General features: G+C 38.1%; 1 protein-coding gene across 2 annotated transcripts in view; it reads right to left on the bottom strand.

The window, feature by feature from the left end:
• edil3b (EGF like and discoidin domains 3b) overlaps positions 1-18,504 on the bottom strand; it is a 267,283-nt gene that overhangs the window by 183,220 nt on the left and 65,559 nt on the right. For both annotated transcript variants that reach the window (XM_088630643.1, XM_088630642.1), the window contains exon 3: positions 12,501-12,530. In XM_088630643.1, the coding sequence (XP_088486769.1) occupies positions 12,501-12,530 (30 nt within the window). The remainder of the gene's footprint in view (positions 1-12,500; positions 12,531-18,504) is intronic.

Raw genomic sequence — 18,504 nt, forward strand, 5'->3', positions numbered from 1 at the left:
CTGTCTTCTGCCCCGTTTTCCTGCATGACATTTCCCCAATGTTTCCCCACTCCGTCGGATTGTGTCGTCCGCATAGGGTCCGGAAAGAACTGTTCGTTACAGATATTACTGCAGTGCAGAGAAGATCAAAAAGATACACTGCTAAGCTCAAAGGAATGTACAACACTGACAGGCTAAAAGAACTGAATATTTTTCAGTCTTGAACAGAGAAGACTATGGGGGAACCTGATTCAACTATTCACAAGTCTCAAAGGCAGTGATAAGAGTCAACCTAATGGATTAATAGATATCTTCAGAATCAGCATTGAAATATGACGCAGAGGTCACAAGTGAAATTTACAGGAATGGTGCATTTAAAACTGGGGGACAATTTTACACAAAGAGTTTTGAGAGCTCAGACAACAGTCCTGCCGCTGAAGCTTATATTCTGAGAGGCAGAGACATGGAAGGTGACATGAGTATCAGTGGGGGGAAAGAGGGGAGGATTCAACCATCACAGCATTAATATGACATTAAACAACATGGGAGGAGATGAGAGATGAGAGAGAACCCAGCGAGAAGGTGAGAGACAGAACCATAGGAGATCAAGGACCTAGTGTGAGATGTCAGTGGTGAGAAAGAAAAGAGCAAAGAGCAAGCCTCACGTGGAGGCCTGATATGAATAAGATAGGTGGAGAATCAAGTGTGAAATTACTAGGTCAGTGATTCTTGAGAGTGCAGTGCCTTACAATGTCAAAGGCAGATGAGAGAACAAAAAGGATTCATACCACTAGATTTAATAAAAATTGAACTAGTATCTACCACTAAAATTTACATAAAAAGGGAATACCTGAGGTGAAAATAGAGTCACAGAAAAAACTTACAATAACTACTTAATGTAAACTTTTTTTTTCCACATGAATCCACCCTCTCAATATTCATACGGCATTGATTCCCATTAGTACACTGTAATTCAAACGGTTCTTTCATCTCATTTCTCCAGCTGAATGCAGAGCACCTGGAACTGCAGAAATCTCTCACCTGATCTGAAAGATTGAGTTTATTTAACTAAAGTTCGGGAGGGATGACAACAACCACGCTCAATCATCCCCAGCTGTCAGCGATTAGCAATCACTCCCTTCGTCCTTTCTCCACCGAATGCTATAAATACCAAATGCGACATCTCCCTCTCCCTCGCGTGCGACTTTTGCATCCCAACTCCACCTCTGCAGCTGCCCCTTGGTTACCTTGCGGGGGGGTCCTGGCCTCCTCGTCCTATGGCCAGGAGGTCGGCCCTCAGCCAAGCGGGTTAAGCCAAATATTCACTCCCAATAGTTCACCACGCTTTGATTTTGGGGCATTGTCATTACTTGTGAAAAATGTTTTTGCAGAGATATGTATTTGAATGTTAAATTATACTATTCTGAGCACACTTTATTCATTGTATGTTTCTCTAATTTGTTTCTTATTCCCTTATTTTGTAGTTATTCCCTTCATTTGATTTTCAGGGCCACCATCCATCCATAACCATTTAGCCCTCAGAAAGCTGCTCATTCCTTAGGAGTCATGGGAACATGGAACCTATCCCAGATACACTGTACTGTACATTGCACAAGGTGGAAATACACACAATGTGGGACACAGTCATCAAAGGCACGCAATAGGTAAATTTATTACAAGTAAAAGATCATATTTACTGCTCGATCATGCCTGTTCCAGTTCAAGAAGAAGTGTACAGTAAATTTCAGTGTTGTTCACAGGAAATCCTGAAAGATGGAGTTCATAAACATGCAAATGATGGGATGCAATAACTTCTAATCCTTCCTCTGAGTTTTTATTTTTTAAAAGAAATGGGAGGAAACATAGAAATCTGTATTTTATATTAGCCTAAATGTTATTCCATGCTTAATTCAATCCCAAAGTAAGTCTTTCCCTACAGTGCTTAATTGTACCAGGATAATGCTATTATTCTTTCTATGCAAAATTCACTGATTCTTCACACTTCAAATAAACGTCAACATGACAGCTAAATAAAAAAAAAGCATTGATGTTATTTCCTATTTCTGTTCCCCCAAGCTCTCTAGAGAGTATGTTTACACTTTTTCGCCTTTGAACTTGCAAGGTTTAAAATTCATTTCAGGAAACAGAAAGGAAAAGCAATGAGCATTGCAAAACCTCCAGTGCACATTTGCCTCTGTTAGAAATTCTTTGCCTTCAGTGATAACGATCACCCTTTAGTGATAACAATAACGTGGATACAGATATGTAAATATTTAATCTAGCTTAATTTGTCTTTTAGTGTCCATCCTTTTGAACAGGAAATACACTTTAAATACTATACCTAGTGATCTGTAACACCACTAATGTCAAGTAAAATATTTAATCAATAAATTGAAAAAGAAATATGTTCTATGATAATTCCAGTAAATGATTCTTCACAGGGTTGATAACAAAACTGCCTTTCTTACAGGGTTCAAACTCTCTCCAGGTGTCAACAAGTAAAATATCTGGCAACATATTTTGATAAGACCAAAAATGTATGCCTTACTGTACATATGTTTTTTTTTAGTCAATGTGCTTGTCTGTTGTAATAGTTGGGGATCCGGAAATCAATAATTGCTGAAGTGTTTCAGGGGCCTAATCTACTAATCTGTTGTAACTACCCAAAGAAAGATCAATGCAATGTAAAAGTTTAAGTGAATATGTCATTTCACAACTGTTACCCACGACATTAAGACTACATACCAATTCCATTCTAAAATTACTATCTGATTACTTTGGGGAGGGAAAACGATTTTGCACCGAACAGTGCAAGGTTTTCTCTTTAAGTCATTATATTAATGTAATGCATTAAAAAGTTCACATTCATTTACAGAAACAGCTGTATCGTATACTGTATCGTACTGTAACTATCAATACATGTATTCCTCCCGTAAGAAACCTATCTGGTTTAACTCCTTACATGTCCACATTTTGTATAGTCACATGTAAAGTATTTGTGGGATACCATTGTGTAGTAACTTCAGAGTCACTTCACTGTTATACTGTATGCTTATGGAATTCATTTCTCCAAACTGTTAACTCGGGTGAGAGCTTAAAAAGCTAATGGCTCATTCTGATTGTATTAAAATGCCTACTGGTAGAATAAAACTAACAATATTGTATGCTGGTTATGTACAGTATCAATTTAATCAATTATTATTTCCAATACACAGCTGGAATGTGCACATCATACTCATGTAATGCAACAAGCTTTTTAAACTGTGGCTTTCACTTCAGACCACAAAATGTGAAAATACCACAAATTCTAAGAATAGGAAACAGCTCAAATATAACCATAGCTAATATGTCTAAATACTGTGTAGTTATAATCAGCATACAATATCCACAGGTGGCTCTTTCAATATCATTAATTTCCATCCTCATTTACAGCATTGCCTTTCAAAAACAGCTGTCTCTTAAACTTCTACTTTAAACTGGCCATGTAACATTCAGCTTGTTTTAAATCAAGTTGGCTAAGGCAAATCACTGCCATTACTAAAATGTATTTTATGTAAAGCATCATCTGAAGGCACAGAATTCGGAAAAAAATAAATAACATCCAGTAAGGTTTCATAGTGTTTTCCCCAATTTATCTCTACAGGTGTCATCAATTATTTGAGCCTTAAAAACAGCTTGCCAGCCCTCACCTGACAAAAAAACCTCCAGTCCACAAGTACTTTCTCATGCTAGGCTGTTAAGGAAATTATTTGTGCAGCACTTTAAGAAAGACTCCCACACACTTCTAAATGTATGCATAATAATGACATATTATATACTGTATTGCTGGTGTACAAATAAGAGCTACTTTCCTTTATTTCTTTGATCTTGTGTTTTAATTTGTTTTAGCAACAGCATTTCCTGGTTATTTTAAAACATGATTCAGAAAAAGACCATTAGAATTTCCTTCTTTAAAACTCTGCATGCAAGAGTGCCTTGCATTCTTTGCTGAAATGAAAAATAACTCTTACCCGGTGACCTCTTCTCCGAATTTCAGCTAGATAAAAGGGCAGGGCATTTGACTCAGATGTTAAAATATTAAGGCGGTTTTTGGCACTTCAAACATGTCAGTTTCAATTATCCTGTTGTTCTCAAAGGAATACAACAAAAAGAAAAGCTTGACTCAGAGCTCTTTAGTGTCTTTTTCAAATATCTACTCACTGTGAGAAGCAAAGAAGACAGAGCACTATCTGAATTCAGTAAGACATAATTGGCTATACACACACAAATGTTTTTAAGGGATAAGTATATACAGGATTCTCCTTCAAAATCTTATCAGTTGTCTACTTCCCCAAATGAATTAACAGCCAAATGAAAAGAGCTCTGTTATGGTGCATTCAGACTGTAAAATGGAACCTAGACCAGAAATCACCTACAGTACAGGTTTTTAAGAAAGGCTAGATTGCAAGACATAAGGTGACATGCCAAGAGCAAATTAATAAATGATACAGAGAAGCAAGGAATTATTCTGTCATTTTTTTTAATCCTTTGCAAATACACTGTTATATATGCATGCAAGATCCAATATTGTGTTGTAAAACTGGGACAGTAAAACAAACATTTATAATGCACACATCGATAAAGTTACCCGTTTATCTTCTCTGCCTACAATAAAAATTAGGAATTTCACTACTCATTAATTCAACTAAGTCTTCACTAATTGTTGTGTAAAATGGTTTTATTAATGAATGGTATTTATTTATAATTTATTTAATTTTAAAACAAAGTATATATCATAGTACAGTAATAAAAGATGTACAGTATGTTGTTTTATCATAGTGTGCTTCACTTTAATGAAAATGGCATGTGATCTTAAATAGCAATGCTGTGTTTGCATTAGCATGCTTTTACGATAATGCATTAATATAATTGTTAGACATAGCCAGTCTTATGTTAAAGTGCATCAAATAGCTCTAATGCTTGAGAAGGTTTAATGTAGTATTTATAGTCACTTCAAAGATAAGTGATAAGAAGCAATATACATTATGTTGCTACAATAATACAGATCCAAAGAACTTTCTTCACTGCTGTTTTGCCATGTGCGAAATTCATGAAAGCTCTGAAGTAATCTCACTAGCAGAAACAGCCTGAAATCTTGCTTTGAAACTCTTCTATGAGAGTTTGAATAATGTATATACAGTATTTATTGGAAGGTGACTGGAAAAAATGTGAACATCAAACAAAAGCAAGGCAAACAAATACAGGTGCTCGGGTAGATTCCTCAAAGCAAATTCAACAGCTTGAGATTTGAATCTGTGTTACAGAACATACTGTACTGTAGACCATGGGTCTCAAACATGCGGCCTGCAACAACTCACTTGGACTAAGAAAAAGTTACTAAATGTACAGTAAATAGCAGTTAATTGTTTACTCCTGTTTTGTCCCTTGCCTTGTAACCACCCTAAACCTGGGTGTGTGTTCTATTCACAGCCCTTGTGTACAGTTTGTTAACCTGACTCAAGTTGGTGTGTCTCTTTGTTGTCTGATTACTGGCTGACAGAGCACTGTTAATAAAGAAACTGTTGGTGCAGTCAAGAACGCTGTCTTGATTATTTCTGTATGAACCCCACGTATGCTACAATACATTTTTTTTATTTTATAGATTTTTTTTCTGTTTCAATAATAGCCTTGGAATTATAATTTTTTCTTATTTTTTTATGCCGCTGTCATTTTTGTTTCCGGTGATGTCACCATTTGTTACGTAAATAACAGTTCTAGTAAGTATGAATGCGACCCCCATATTCACTTGAGTTTGAGACCCCTGACATAGACCTACAGGATATAGTGATACCAGCTCACTGTTATGAGATGAAGTGCGGTTATAAGCACGTTTTGATTACATTGAATTTTAATATTTTGGAAACTAAACCACCTCCTATCCTAAAAGTGAACCATATTAAACAACGACCCTCTATGGTTTCACCAAAGAAAAAAAAAACAAATACAATTATGTTGGAGCTTTCTGATGTTTTTATGGAGTTTATAACAAAAGTTCAGGAGGGATGACAACCAAGCTCAATTGGACTCAGCTGTCAGTAATTAGCAATCACTTCTGACAATCCTCTCCCAAATGCTATAAATACCTACGAGATCCCTATCTCTCTCTCTTGCACATGTCTTGCATCCCATCTCCACCCCATCTTTCCCTCTGCAGCTGCCCCTCAGTCACCCTGCAGGGGGGTCCTGGTCTCCTTGTCCTCTGACCGGGAGACCAGCCCTCAGCCAAGCGGGTTAAGCCACAGTTTCGCTCCATGATGCTTTATTCTTGAGTGTTTGACATTCCTCGTGAAGTAGGGATTGGTCTGTTTCCAAGAGAATGTTGACCTGACAGCAGCCTCTGTGGTGTATCCACTATGGTATGGAACTGGCTCAGTGCACCGGTCATGGTGGAAAAGCTGCACACAGGACATCTGACAGTCTTGTGCCAGATGGTGCACAAGTTACTTTAGCGTGATGGTTAATCAGGGTATTGATAAATCAAGCCCACGAAAGAATCATTCCAGCTAACCTCTTTTAACGTGTTGATGTGAGTGCGATGGATCGGTGTCCCGTTTAGTGTGTATCCCTTCTTGTACCTGTTGCGTGCTGAAAGGCACTAGCATCCCCGCAGTCTTGTATTGGATAAAGTGGTTAGAAAATGGATGGATTTAAGTCTATACAGATAATGAAACACATTATACATGTGATTTTTGTTGGAATCTTTTATCTTCTCTTTCTACAATTTAAACATTTTAATAATTCCATTTGCAATACCATTTGATTCCTTGATCCTGTCATAGGAGACTGTAAAATATTCTCTCAGTTTAGCTATTAGCAAAATGTGTTTTGCTAACCGCCAGGTGAAGGCTTGAGGTGAGAAGCAGCTGCTCCTCTGCTTTCTCAGTTATTCAATTGCCTGTTCTGTATTTAAACCTCAAGCTCTCAAGTGCTTACTGTTTATCTAAAGTCTTTGGTTTATCTCTCACTAGACTACTATGGCTTACCTACAAAACTTTCTTCCGTTTCCCCAAAGATGAGAAAGATATTTCCTCCTGCTTTTTTCCAGCTGATGTGCTCCAAGCAAGCCCTTTAATTAATTTCTTTTATTCCTTCACTGCCTCCTGCCAACAACACCTCTTTCCCAGCTTCTCCTACTGTACACAGCCCGTGCCAGGCTTATGCCATCTCAAGCGGCACCTCACTTTCCAGGATATGCCAGCTTGACTTAATTACAAAAAGACGTGCCTCTTACCAATTCCTGAAATCTCCTTTTTGAAATCTATTCCCACTCTTACTCAAAGCGATCGCTCTGGCCTCTTATTTTCTACTCTGTGACTCCCTTTAGCAGACCCAGTCCTGTCCCCTTCCCTCCATTCCTCAGCTACCAGCTCCTCAACCTCCTCAACCTCAACCTATTTATTCTACACCTTCAGCAAAGCAGGTGTTCCCTCTACCCCTCTTGTCTCAGAGCTGCCAGACTTCCCTTCTAGGCTTCTCAACAATTACTCAGGTTCTCAAGCTACTCATTCGCTCTCAATGACCTCAAACCCCACTGGGATAAACTGGAAAGTCCTTCCCCCACCTCTATCTCCACATCCAGTCCCCTCTGTCCCACCCCTTGACCCTCAGCACTGCAGTAGTTTCACGTTCACACCAAGCCCCACCATTAACAACCACCCCCTTGCTCCTCCTTTGCACCACCACATTATTGAAGGTAAAGAGGTAAATCTCGCCCCTTTCCCCAGCTACTTCAGAAATTGTTGACCACAACGTAGTGGACTTCAGTGACCTTGCTTTCACTCTCAAAATTAAGACTTCTATTCCCTGCCTTTTCTGTTTACAGAGGTGTGTTTTGTTCTGCCTGTCCTCACAGACATTGGGAATTGGATCATTTCATCTACTACATAGCAGACCTCTCAATTTGTTATAGTGTTTCTATGCTCGACGGATATCACAAAGCTTCCTCAGCCAAAGCAGCTACTGTTCTTGCTGTGGACAATTATACAGGGGACTGATCTCTTGATACTGACCTCTTCCTCCGTATATTTAGCACTCACAGTGCTCATATCTGTAACATCTTCTTGTGTACTGTACCTTCTGGTTTTGTTTTGTATCTTCTGTACTGTGTGCAATTCTGCATACTCCATTTTTTTACTGCAGTTCTCACTGACTGTACTTACTGTATTGTATTGTTGTATTATTGTATCATTTCGTTACACTGTGCTGTGTTGACTGTGACTGGCTGCTGTTGCACTGCAATTTCCCTCACGGGATTAATAAAGTATGTATCTATCTATTTCAGTTAACAACAAGTAATAACTTCTTTATTATGGCTTGATACCTCTCAGGAGTCTCTAATCCAGCAGCTACTGCTCTTTTATCTGCAATATTCGCAGATATCTGCAGACTTGCAAATTCCACAATCTGATACCCTCAGCAACTCTCTCTTTTCTTCCAGCTCCAGAATCACCATTTTCTCTTATGCAGCTGACACTGAACCTCTAACCTGTGTTACAATGTACGAAACAATGTGCCAGCAGCCCATGCACAATTGACACATATTACTTACTGCTCTGTTCATCCAATGTCCATACAGCCACTTTTAGTGGACACTCCGGTCCTTTTGAATTGGAGCCAGGGCAAAATTGGATGGACCTCTATCTAATTAAACCTTAAGACGCTGTTCCATTCCTGCAAATAACCTTTGTGTTCATTATGCTCCCTTAGATTTGCCCAGAGTGGGGGTGTCTGTTCTACCAGGACCACCAGAGGTTTTCCCCTAAATTGGCACCAGAGGTTTTCATGCCCCAGCTCCTGTTTGTCTACCCTTCTCTTTTCGTTTGTTATTTTTATTTGTTATGCATTGGCACACTCTTTTTTCACAGATGTTGGGCAAGAGTGTTGGGTTGTGGGCCCATCCTTTGGGGGATGGGTGAAGCTCACTTCCCCAACCTCAGATTGCCAGATCTCAAGGGAGGTGATGCACTGTCTGCACTTCTTGATGCATTGTCTGCACTTTGTGTTTTTACACTTGTTTTAACAATCGAGAGACTTACTGTAAGTAGGAATTCCATTGTACTAGTATATGTACCGGTTACATATGGCAATAAAGTTCAAGTTCAAGGTTCTCACTAAGGGAGCCAGACGGGACCCCAGGCAAACTATCCTTAGCAGCGGTTATGCTTTCCAACCCGATTATCTACTGACTAATTTTCCTACCTCAGTGCCCTGAGGGTCAAGCTCCCACTCATAAGACAACACTTCTCAAAGCAATTCTCTACAGGTCCAGGGATGCCTAATGTCTTGCTTCAGCTCCATGCAGCACTCCAATTATCCGGTTTCATGTAGGATGTAGGAGTCCTCCAGATACTCTGAAACTGATCTCGGTAGGAGTATCTTGGAGCACAGAATCTTTCTTCCTTCTCTACCCCTGAGTGACCAGATCCCAGCCATGTGGCTGCGCCTCAACTAGTCAGTGGTATTTATATTTTCACCATAACATTATATAAGCTTATACAGCATTTTATACCTTAGATGCATTATTATATTTGATTACTCTGCACTTTTACAGGTAGGTGCCCTGCTTAATCAAAGAGGTTGGGTTTTATACACAATAAGCACAGCCAGCTATAGTAAATCCACTTTACCTAAGACCCATTAAACAATCACAAATTTTCAAACCAGCACTTCATGGTGTTTTCTTTTAATTAACAAGAAACCTTTCCCTTCTACTTAAGGAAAATCTACAATTCTTGACAGACACCTGGCAGGCAAACAAAAGTTTTGATTTCGTCCAGACCTGTGTCTGCTGTGCAACAGTCACATACTGTACATATGATCTTGCAATGATGAGATGAATGCTCATTCTATCACACCAATCCCTATAGTACAGAAGAAAATGGAGACTATAAAAGACTCTTAAAACATTCTTTTCCAGTTTCTTTCATTTGGCAAACTATGTAATAATGGTAAATCGTTTTCTGTTTTTTCTAAGGGTGAAGCAGCCAGGGTAGTGGTTGCTAATGTTGACTTTATATATGCTAAGTGGCAGCAAAGTGGCACTATAAGTCTTTTTAGACCCTTATGTTTTTCTAAACTGTGGAACAATGAGAGCTAAATAATATTCATATCCCCATGTATATAATATCACCTTCTGGCAGCACCTTAGCATTTTGCTACAGATTGATATTTTTAATTCTGTATTTATATGCTTAGCAGACACCCTCATCCATGGAGACTTACAATATAGTAAATACACATTAGTTATAAGAACAAGTAATGACTGAAACAACAACAACAGCACTGCACAAAACAAAATTAAACAGCATGAAATAAACTCTAGAGTCCAATCCAATTAAACATGTGAACATTAGAACTTAATAAGGCAGTTCACAAACAGAAACCAAAGGAGAATATGTTTTTGTCCCACAACTAAAGAGTAAAAGAAAAAGTAACATTAAAGAGACACTTTTTCTGACGATACTGATACTCTGTTCAAGCTGCACTTAGAACAATTGTACAGGCTAAGCAGCACCAGGGCCAGTTCTGTGCCCATCACCCTAAAGAAATAGACAATATATTGTAAAATAGCCAGTTAGACGTGCTCTGCATGTCTTTGAGAGGTGGCAGGTACTGTACCGTCAATACCTGCAGGAAACACTTGCAAGTAGGCAAGAAAAGTACTGAAACCCCTCCCAAGAAGTAATAATGTAGCTGTATCAACCAAACAATCTTAGTCTAAATGTATCCCATGGTACTGTACCCCCATGGGTGAAATAAGTCACTAATAAAATCCATCTAACTGCTTCAGCCAATTCTGGGTCTCAGGGGAGCAAGAGTTTATCCCCGGCAAGCAATGGGTGCAAAGTATGATACACCTTGAACAGGACACCACATGGCACACACAGATACAGACATGCCCAAACTCACAATTTTCAGAGACTGTGAGGAGAAATTGGAGGACCTAATAAAATAATTCTATTAAATGAATACTCTACCTTACTAAATATATATATATACTGTATATAGTTGTGCATCATCAAAATGTATACAAAATTAATCAATTACGAGCAATGTGCACAGCAACATCTACTGTACTACAGGAAACACACATCAGATTCAGACGATGCCCATGAACCTTCTGCACGCTTGTTGTCTCACCTAGCAATGGAAATGGGAACATTTAAGTGTAAACAATAAAACAAATTAAACTGTTTTTACATTTTAAACATACAAATTGTTGTTTTATTATAATAGTCATTGCAATTATGTAGATACCATTATTCTGGCTATTGCATTGCATTATGTTAAATTATTGTATTAATTGCAATAATAATAGCACATAAACACAATGATCATAAATTCTGATCAGTTTTAAGGTGCAAAGCAAGACAGCAATATGATAGAAGAAGCAGTCTGAATTTTATGAAGTGAAATATTATGCATAACAAAAACAACAGTGCTGAGGCTGGGTTAGCCAGTTCCTCCTACTTAATTTTTTGCAATTTTTTTGTCTCTATCTACTGGGGCTTCTCTCGCAGAGAGAGAGAAATCCAAGAATTTTATTGAGCTTTTTATTAAGCCTGAATCTGGGATAAAAGAAAATGTGTTCGGGCAAGCAGACTGCAGAGACACTTAGCAATCAATCAAGCCTATCATGTGGTGACCAGGATTTTCCAGTCTGGTATCAGATTATATCCAACACAAAACTGAGTGACACTGAACAAACAACCTATACATCTCCATAACAGTGGTTTGGCTCCAGTCCTGCAACATGATTTCTTACTCTTCAGTTGCAGGAGCATGTCAGAATTTGAGGGAGATCAAAGGATAAAATACTGTATGTTTTACTTTTGTTGTGTTTTTGCTATTTCCATCTCATTTAATTCATAGCTCTCAGTTTCCCTTCATCTGTTGTTACCCTGGCTGTGCAGAAAATTTGCAACATTTCCAAAAGATGTACAATTCTGTAATTCTATTTAAAAAAAAACAAAACAGTGGTTCATGCTATGAAATCTGTGCACAAAGGCATCCAATTACATGTTTCGCTTGGCTTAAATCTTCAGTTGTTTTATATTTTTTTTTATTTTCTTCTTAGTACATGAACATGTGAAAATACTCTGAAATGTAAATGACTTTGCCAATTTCCTGCAACACTTGCCCCCTCAGAAAAACTGCAAATTCATCTTTTCTGTTTGTTTCCAATTTCATCAATGTACTGTATTTATAATTAATGTATCACTGAGGCATCGGTATGGAATTAACCTGGTAGTAATATTTGTTAAACAACGAAAAAAAAATACTAAATTAGACATTTTTACACAAATAAAATATAGCCCATATGGAAATAAACAGCATATACTACAAGATTATTATTAGACAAGTGGTTAGTGCATGTGAAACTCACAAGTAAGGTATGAGGGTCAGTAATAAAAATAAAGTAAAAAAGAATAGGAAAAAAAATGAAGGAATCAAAACACATTCTGGGGTAAGAAATATCCTACCTGCAGAAGTAGGCTCCTCGCCATCCGCAGCTGTTGGAAAACAAGGAGAAAACAATCAGAAGCATGATTAAAATCATACAAATCCTGACTAACTAAATCTTTGCTGAAAGAAAAATACCAAGAGGGTTTGTTAATAATAACTATAATTAATATGTTACATCAAACGAAAAGGATTCATAAGCCATCCATTATAAAAACATGCCACACAAAAGCTGTATCCTCACAAGGGAGAAACATGCCAATGGATCTAACTGTGTTACTACTTAACGGGGACTCACAACTTCAACAAAAAGTTAAGTCAATGGAAAATCTACAGTAGCTCGCTGGCTTGACTGCAGCAAAGAAACTGATAGCACAGCCCTGGCTCCCCCATCATAGCCCACCGATACGGCAATGGTTGTGATAATTCAGATACATAGTGATGCTGAAACTGTCTACCGCCAGAGTAAATAAGGCCAGTTATGCCACTCTGAAGACATGGAGTGAAGCTGCAACTCGAGTACATGAAAGACTGGCAGGTGTGATTGTAGGAGGGTCTGGGGAGGGTTGCAGGAAACCTATTAAACATCTTGCAATGTTTCTTGCACACAGTATATTGTTTTTGCTCTGATGTTCCTAGTTATATTCAAATGAACAATTTGACCTGAAGAAGTCCATGTGGTGGTTGGAACCCCCCTTCAGTCTGAGGAATGAGCCAGGGAGCTGCTACAAGGAGGAATATGGGGTGGAGGGAGGGTTACGAATGATGATGTGCGAGTTCTCTAGAGATATCATATTTATATGCAGGAGAGAAGAAGTAAGCATCATCAGGGTTTTGACCTTGTCCCAGACTTTTGTTTAAAAATCTGTTTTATTAGTTCAGCCCGACACCTAATTAAAACAGAGTAGAGGCATAATTTGAAATTTGGTGGCATTGCTGACTTAACTCAACTGACTGAGGGATCAACAACCTGGCTAGAGAGACAAGGTAGTAGGAACCCCAAAAATGACAACCTCTTCAGTAACTGAGCTCCTAATGAGCCTAAAGTGTGTCAGTGTGTATTTGATGAAGGTCAGAGCACAATTAAATCGCAGGGATTGTGTCCTGGTCAATTTTTCAATTAAGATGGGATTCATACATAACAGTAATAATAAACTGAAAACTATTATTAAATATTTAGGCATTACAATAATTTCAAAAGATATGATTTTTTAAGTATTTCCTGGGAGTGAGAGCCTTTAACAGAACACAGAAGCAGAGAATATTACAGTATGTCTATGTAGCACATTTTCTGTTCTCTCTGTTCAACCAAGAGGAACCAACTCTTACCACCAAGAACATTTTGCTTGTGGTTATAGTAGTTACCAGCGGCAACAGCTAATATACCCCCAAAAAATCCAAGGTGTCAAAGTTGTGAACTAATAATAAGTCAATAATAAGCCTCACAGATAATTAAGATAATTTACTGGCGACTAAAAATTGCTACCTTTTCTATAGACAGTCTCATCTGTTACATGATTGCAATCAAAAGAAAGATTATATTGTGTAGTGGTTAAGGTTCTGGACTCATAGCTGCAAGGTTATGCACTCACATTTCAAGTGAGATACTGTTGTTATACACCTTAGCAAGGTACTTTTTCTGACAAAAGCATCAGAGGAAAAATACATAATACATAACAACAATTATTACAAATTAATAATATAACATGACACACAATACGGAGTAGCAGATTTACACATTCTGTTGAAAGACAGTCCATACTTGGCACAAAAGGTGCTGGAGACTCACTTTTGTCATGATTTTCACAGGGATAAACTGAGGATTGCCTGTATATAATAATAATTAATAATAATTGCTTACACTTACAGTATATGGTGCTTTTCTGGACACTCCACTCAAAGCATTTTACAGGTAATGGGGACTCCCCTCAACCACCACCAGTGTTCAGCCCCACCTGGATCATGCGATGGCAGCCATAGTGCGCCAGAATGCTCACCACATACCAGCTATCAGTGGGGAGGAGAGCAGAGTAATGAAGCCAATTCATAGATGGGGATTATTAGGAGGTATATACTATATATATATAGTATATACTGTACTCAACAGAGTTCATGTCCAGTGGGTGGGCAGGCAATATCACAGTTATGATGCACAGATAATAAGTACTATACTGTACATGTGAACTGTCTTCAACTGATTCTAAAAAATGTCTCATTAAATCTGCTTCATGGTATTATATGTTTTTCTGGATATTGTGCCAGAAATGGAGTCTAGTCCCACATACCAGGATTGCTGATAATTGTACAGCAAAAAACTGCACAACATATGAACCTACTTTTACTGCCCCAGCATAAACAATTGTACCTTTAAAAAGTGGGTGTGTGCTCAGTAGATGCAAGACAGATGGAAGACTTTGTTTTCATTTTGCACAGTAAAAATGGTTCATTATCAATGTGATAATGATTTGTAATTTATTGATGATAGTCTCTCAACATATTTTGCTTAGAGGAACCAAATGCTTGTTAAATGCTTATTAGAAATGAACTTACAATACCTTAGAGCCAATAAATTAACATTTCAAGTAGGCTAGTTAGAATTTGATTGCACCACTGAGTAACTTTCTTATCATTATATCAGTTTGGATATTTACAAAATAAGTCTTACATCTATGTCTTAACATACAATAGAACTTGCATAAAGCATTATTTCTAATCCTTGTATTTTGATTTATTGATATATGTAGAAATTAAATTAAAAATGTACTCTTTCATACCTAAATTGAAATAGTAGAGCACATTGAATGTCCACTCACGTCTAAAACTTTTTGCACTGGTTATTTTTTTGTTTGCTTTTTCACTATTCAACCCACAAAAAAATCTTCTGTCAGAATCCAAGTATAGAGTAGCATACTGGGAAACCAAACCCCATTTTGTGTGGAAATATGCCAAACTAATATTATTGTAAGTCTTTAGTGGGATAAAATGTTAAATAATATTACTATATCTAAATAAACTGAATCCAGGACTGTTTATTTAGGTATTCTCACCACCTTAAGAAAGCGTATGGAAGAAAAATAGTCATTCAGCCCATCTATTTTATTTATGTTTTAGAAAACTGATCTGAAGATTTCTTGAAAAAAAAAAAGGTATCTCCTTTCAAAATCTGGCTGGGTAGCTTGTTCTAGACTCCCACAATCCTTTGTAAGAATAAACAACTCTTGTTCACAGATTGGGAAATGCCTCCTTTTAGTTTCCATCCTTGTCCTCGGATACACATTTCTAAATAGGTTTATGTACAGTATAAGCTTTGTTAATGCCTTCAAAGGATTCCAAATACTTGAAACTGGTCCCCTTATAATACTCTTTGTTTAAGATAAAGACAATTTGGTTTTATGGCCTGTAATAATTATTTATATAATTATTTAGTTACTTTTTAGGCTATAAGATTAGGACACTCCCTGTAAGCCTGGGGATGTACCTCATTGTCCTTCTCTTAATTGACAAGGAAAAAACTTCATACAATGCCCTAAGTAAGATCATACTGGTACATATCTGGCCATGGTACATGATATGGCCAGCAGCCATATCACCCTGCAACTCACAACTGGCAACCCACTGAAGCTAAGCAGGTGTGAGCCTGGTCAGTACCTAGATGGGAGACCTCCTGGGAAAAACTAAGGTTGCTGCTGGAAGAGGTGTTAGTGGGGCCAGCAGGGGGCGCTCACCCTGCGGTCCATGTGGGTCCTAATGCCCCAGTATAGTGACGGGGACACTATACTGTAAACAGGCGCCGTCCTTTGGATGAGACGTAAAACCGAGGTCCTGACTCTCTGTGGTCATTAAAAATCCCAGGGCGCTTCTCGAAAAGAGTAGGGGTGTAACCCCGGTGTCCTGGCCAAATTTCCAATTGGCCCTTACTAATCATGGCCTCCTAATAATCCCCCTCTATGAATTGGCTACATTACTCTGCTCTCCTCCCCACTGATAGCTGATGTGTGGTGAGCGTTCTGGCGCACTATGGCTGCCGTCGCATCATCCAGGTGGATGCTGCACATTGGTGGTGGTGGAGGGGAGTCCCCATTACCTGTAAAGCGCTTTGAGTGGAGTGTCCAGAAAAGCGCTATATAAGTGTAAGCAATTATTATTATTATTATTATATCACACTTTTAATGTAACACCCCTTCAGTTAAATTCTACTCTATTGCACTACTGTATATATTTTACAGTTCTCTTCGGCTTTTAAAATCCCTTTCACACATTGTCTGACACATGTATGTGTTATGGTTTTGCTGCCTACATAAAATGTTCAGTACTTGTCTACATTAAATTAAATGTCACCTGCCAGTTTTCCTAGTCTTGAATTCTATTTTAATTTCTTTTGCAGCTTCTACAATGTTTTGCTAATCTACCTATTTTGGTATCATCTGCAAACATAACTAGTTTGCTAACTATACTATATAACCTACTATAGTTCCCTATGGTACTCCAATTTCATAATTAATTTAAGCATTCATCTCTTATCTATAAACTCTCCCTTCTATGCATTAGCCTGTATCTTATAATAAATACATTTACTCGTATGCCTACTACATTCAATTTTAGAATTAATCTTATTCTAAAGGAGTTTTATAACACTATCTATGTAGGAGTTTTATAATGCTATTCTGCTGCTGGAAGAGGTGTTAGTGGGGCCAATGGGGGGCGCTCACCCTGCGGTCCATGTGGGTCCTAATGCCCCAGTATAGTGACGGGGACACTATACTGTAAACAGGCGCCGTCCTTCGGATGAGACGTAAAAACCGAGGTCCTGACTCTCTGTGGTCATTAAAAATCCCAGGGTGTTTCTCTAAAAGAGTAGGGGTGTAACCCCGTTGTCCTGGCCAAATTTCCAATTGGCCCTTACTAATCATGGCCTCCTAATAATCCCCCTCTATGAATTGGCTACATTACTCTGCTCTCCTCCCCACTGATAGCTGATGTGTGGTGAGCGTTCTGGCGCACTATGGCTGCCGTCGCATCATCCAGGTGGATGCTGCACATTGGTGGTGGTGGAGGGGAGTCCCCATTACCTGTAAAGCGCTTTGAGTGGATTGTCCAGAAAAGCGCTATATAAGTGTAAGCAATTATTATTATTATTATTATTCTCTGCTCAAAAAAAACTCTAACTTGTTAAGCAGCAAGACCTAGTTTTCCAAATTCCTCCTAACTATCCCCTAGAATCTCACTGCCACACACACATTCTTATAGTCTAGTTCTACTTTCATTACCATAACTTTTCCATAACCTAATTGCTGCATATACAGATCATAGTAGTAAACCTAAAAGCATCAGAAACAATATACAATATGTATTTTCCACACATGAATCAATTACTTTATAGTTTTACTTTGGCCCAAAATCTATGGGGTTTCCAGTACTGTCTTATTGCAAAACACTAAGATATCGCTTCATATGTAAAATTAATCACCTCCAAGGAAAATGGAACAAGAGACTCCTTGTGCTGAAAAAGTTTCTCATGAATATACCCCACCTTGTTAACTATCACACCTGCACATAAAAATAACTGTAATAGTACGTGACTTTCAACTACCAACTAATCATTCCCCTAGAGAACATTTTAACGGGAATTTACATTTCTTTTTCACTCTTTTGTAAATAGCTTCCCTGTGTATTTATCTGTTGAGGTCAGTAGGAGTCGGAGAACTAGGTCATCAAGTTGAAAACCTATTTTTTTAAAATTAAGTTGTGCATTGTTTAGTCTGGATGTAAGCGTAAGGTTGTTACCATGCCAAAAACAACACAAACATCCCAGCTTGCAAGCTGCTCCCGGAAGTTTTTGCATAACCTTAAATAAAATAATATTACGATGGCTTCACAAACACACCTTATCTTTTTATTGTATCTACCTTGGTTTCCAACTTCATAACAGTATGAAAACCACTATCAGAAAATTGAATTAAAATAAAAGATTGCCCTTGCCCAAGGCCAGACAAAGAAACAGACTGGCTGTTCAAAAAGGTGATC

This window comes from Lepisosteus platostomus, chromosome 4 (genome assembly GCF_059453375.1).
Source record: "Lepisosteus platostomus isolate fLepPlt1 chromosome 4, fLepPlt1.hap1, whole genome shotgun sequence".
Lineage (NCBI taxonomy): Eukaryota > Metazoa > Chordata > Actinopteri > Semionotiformes > Lepisosteidae > Lepisosteus > Lepisosteus platostomus.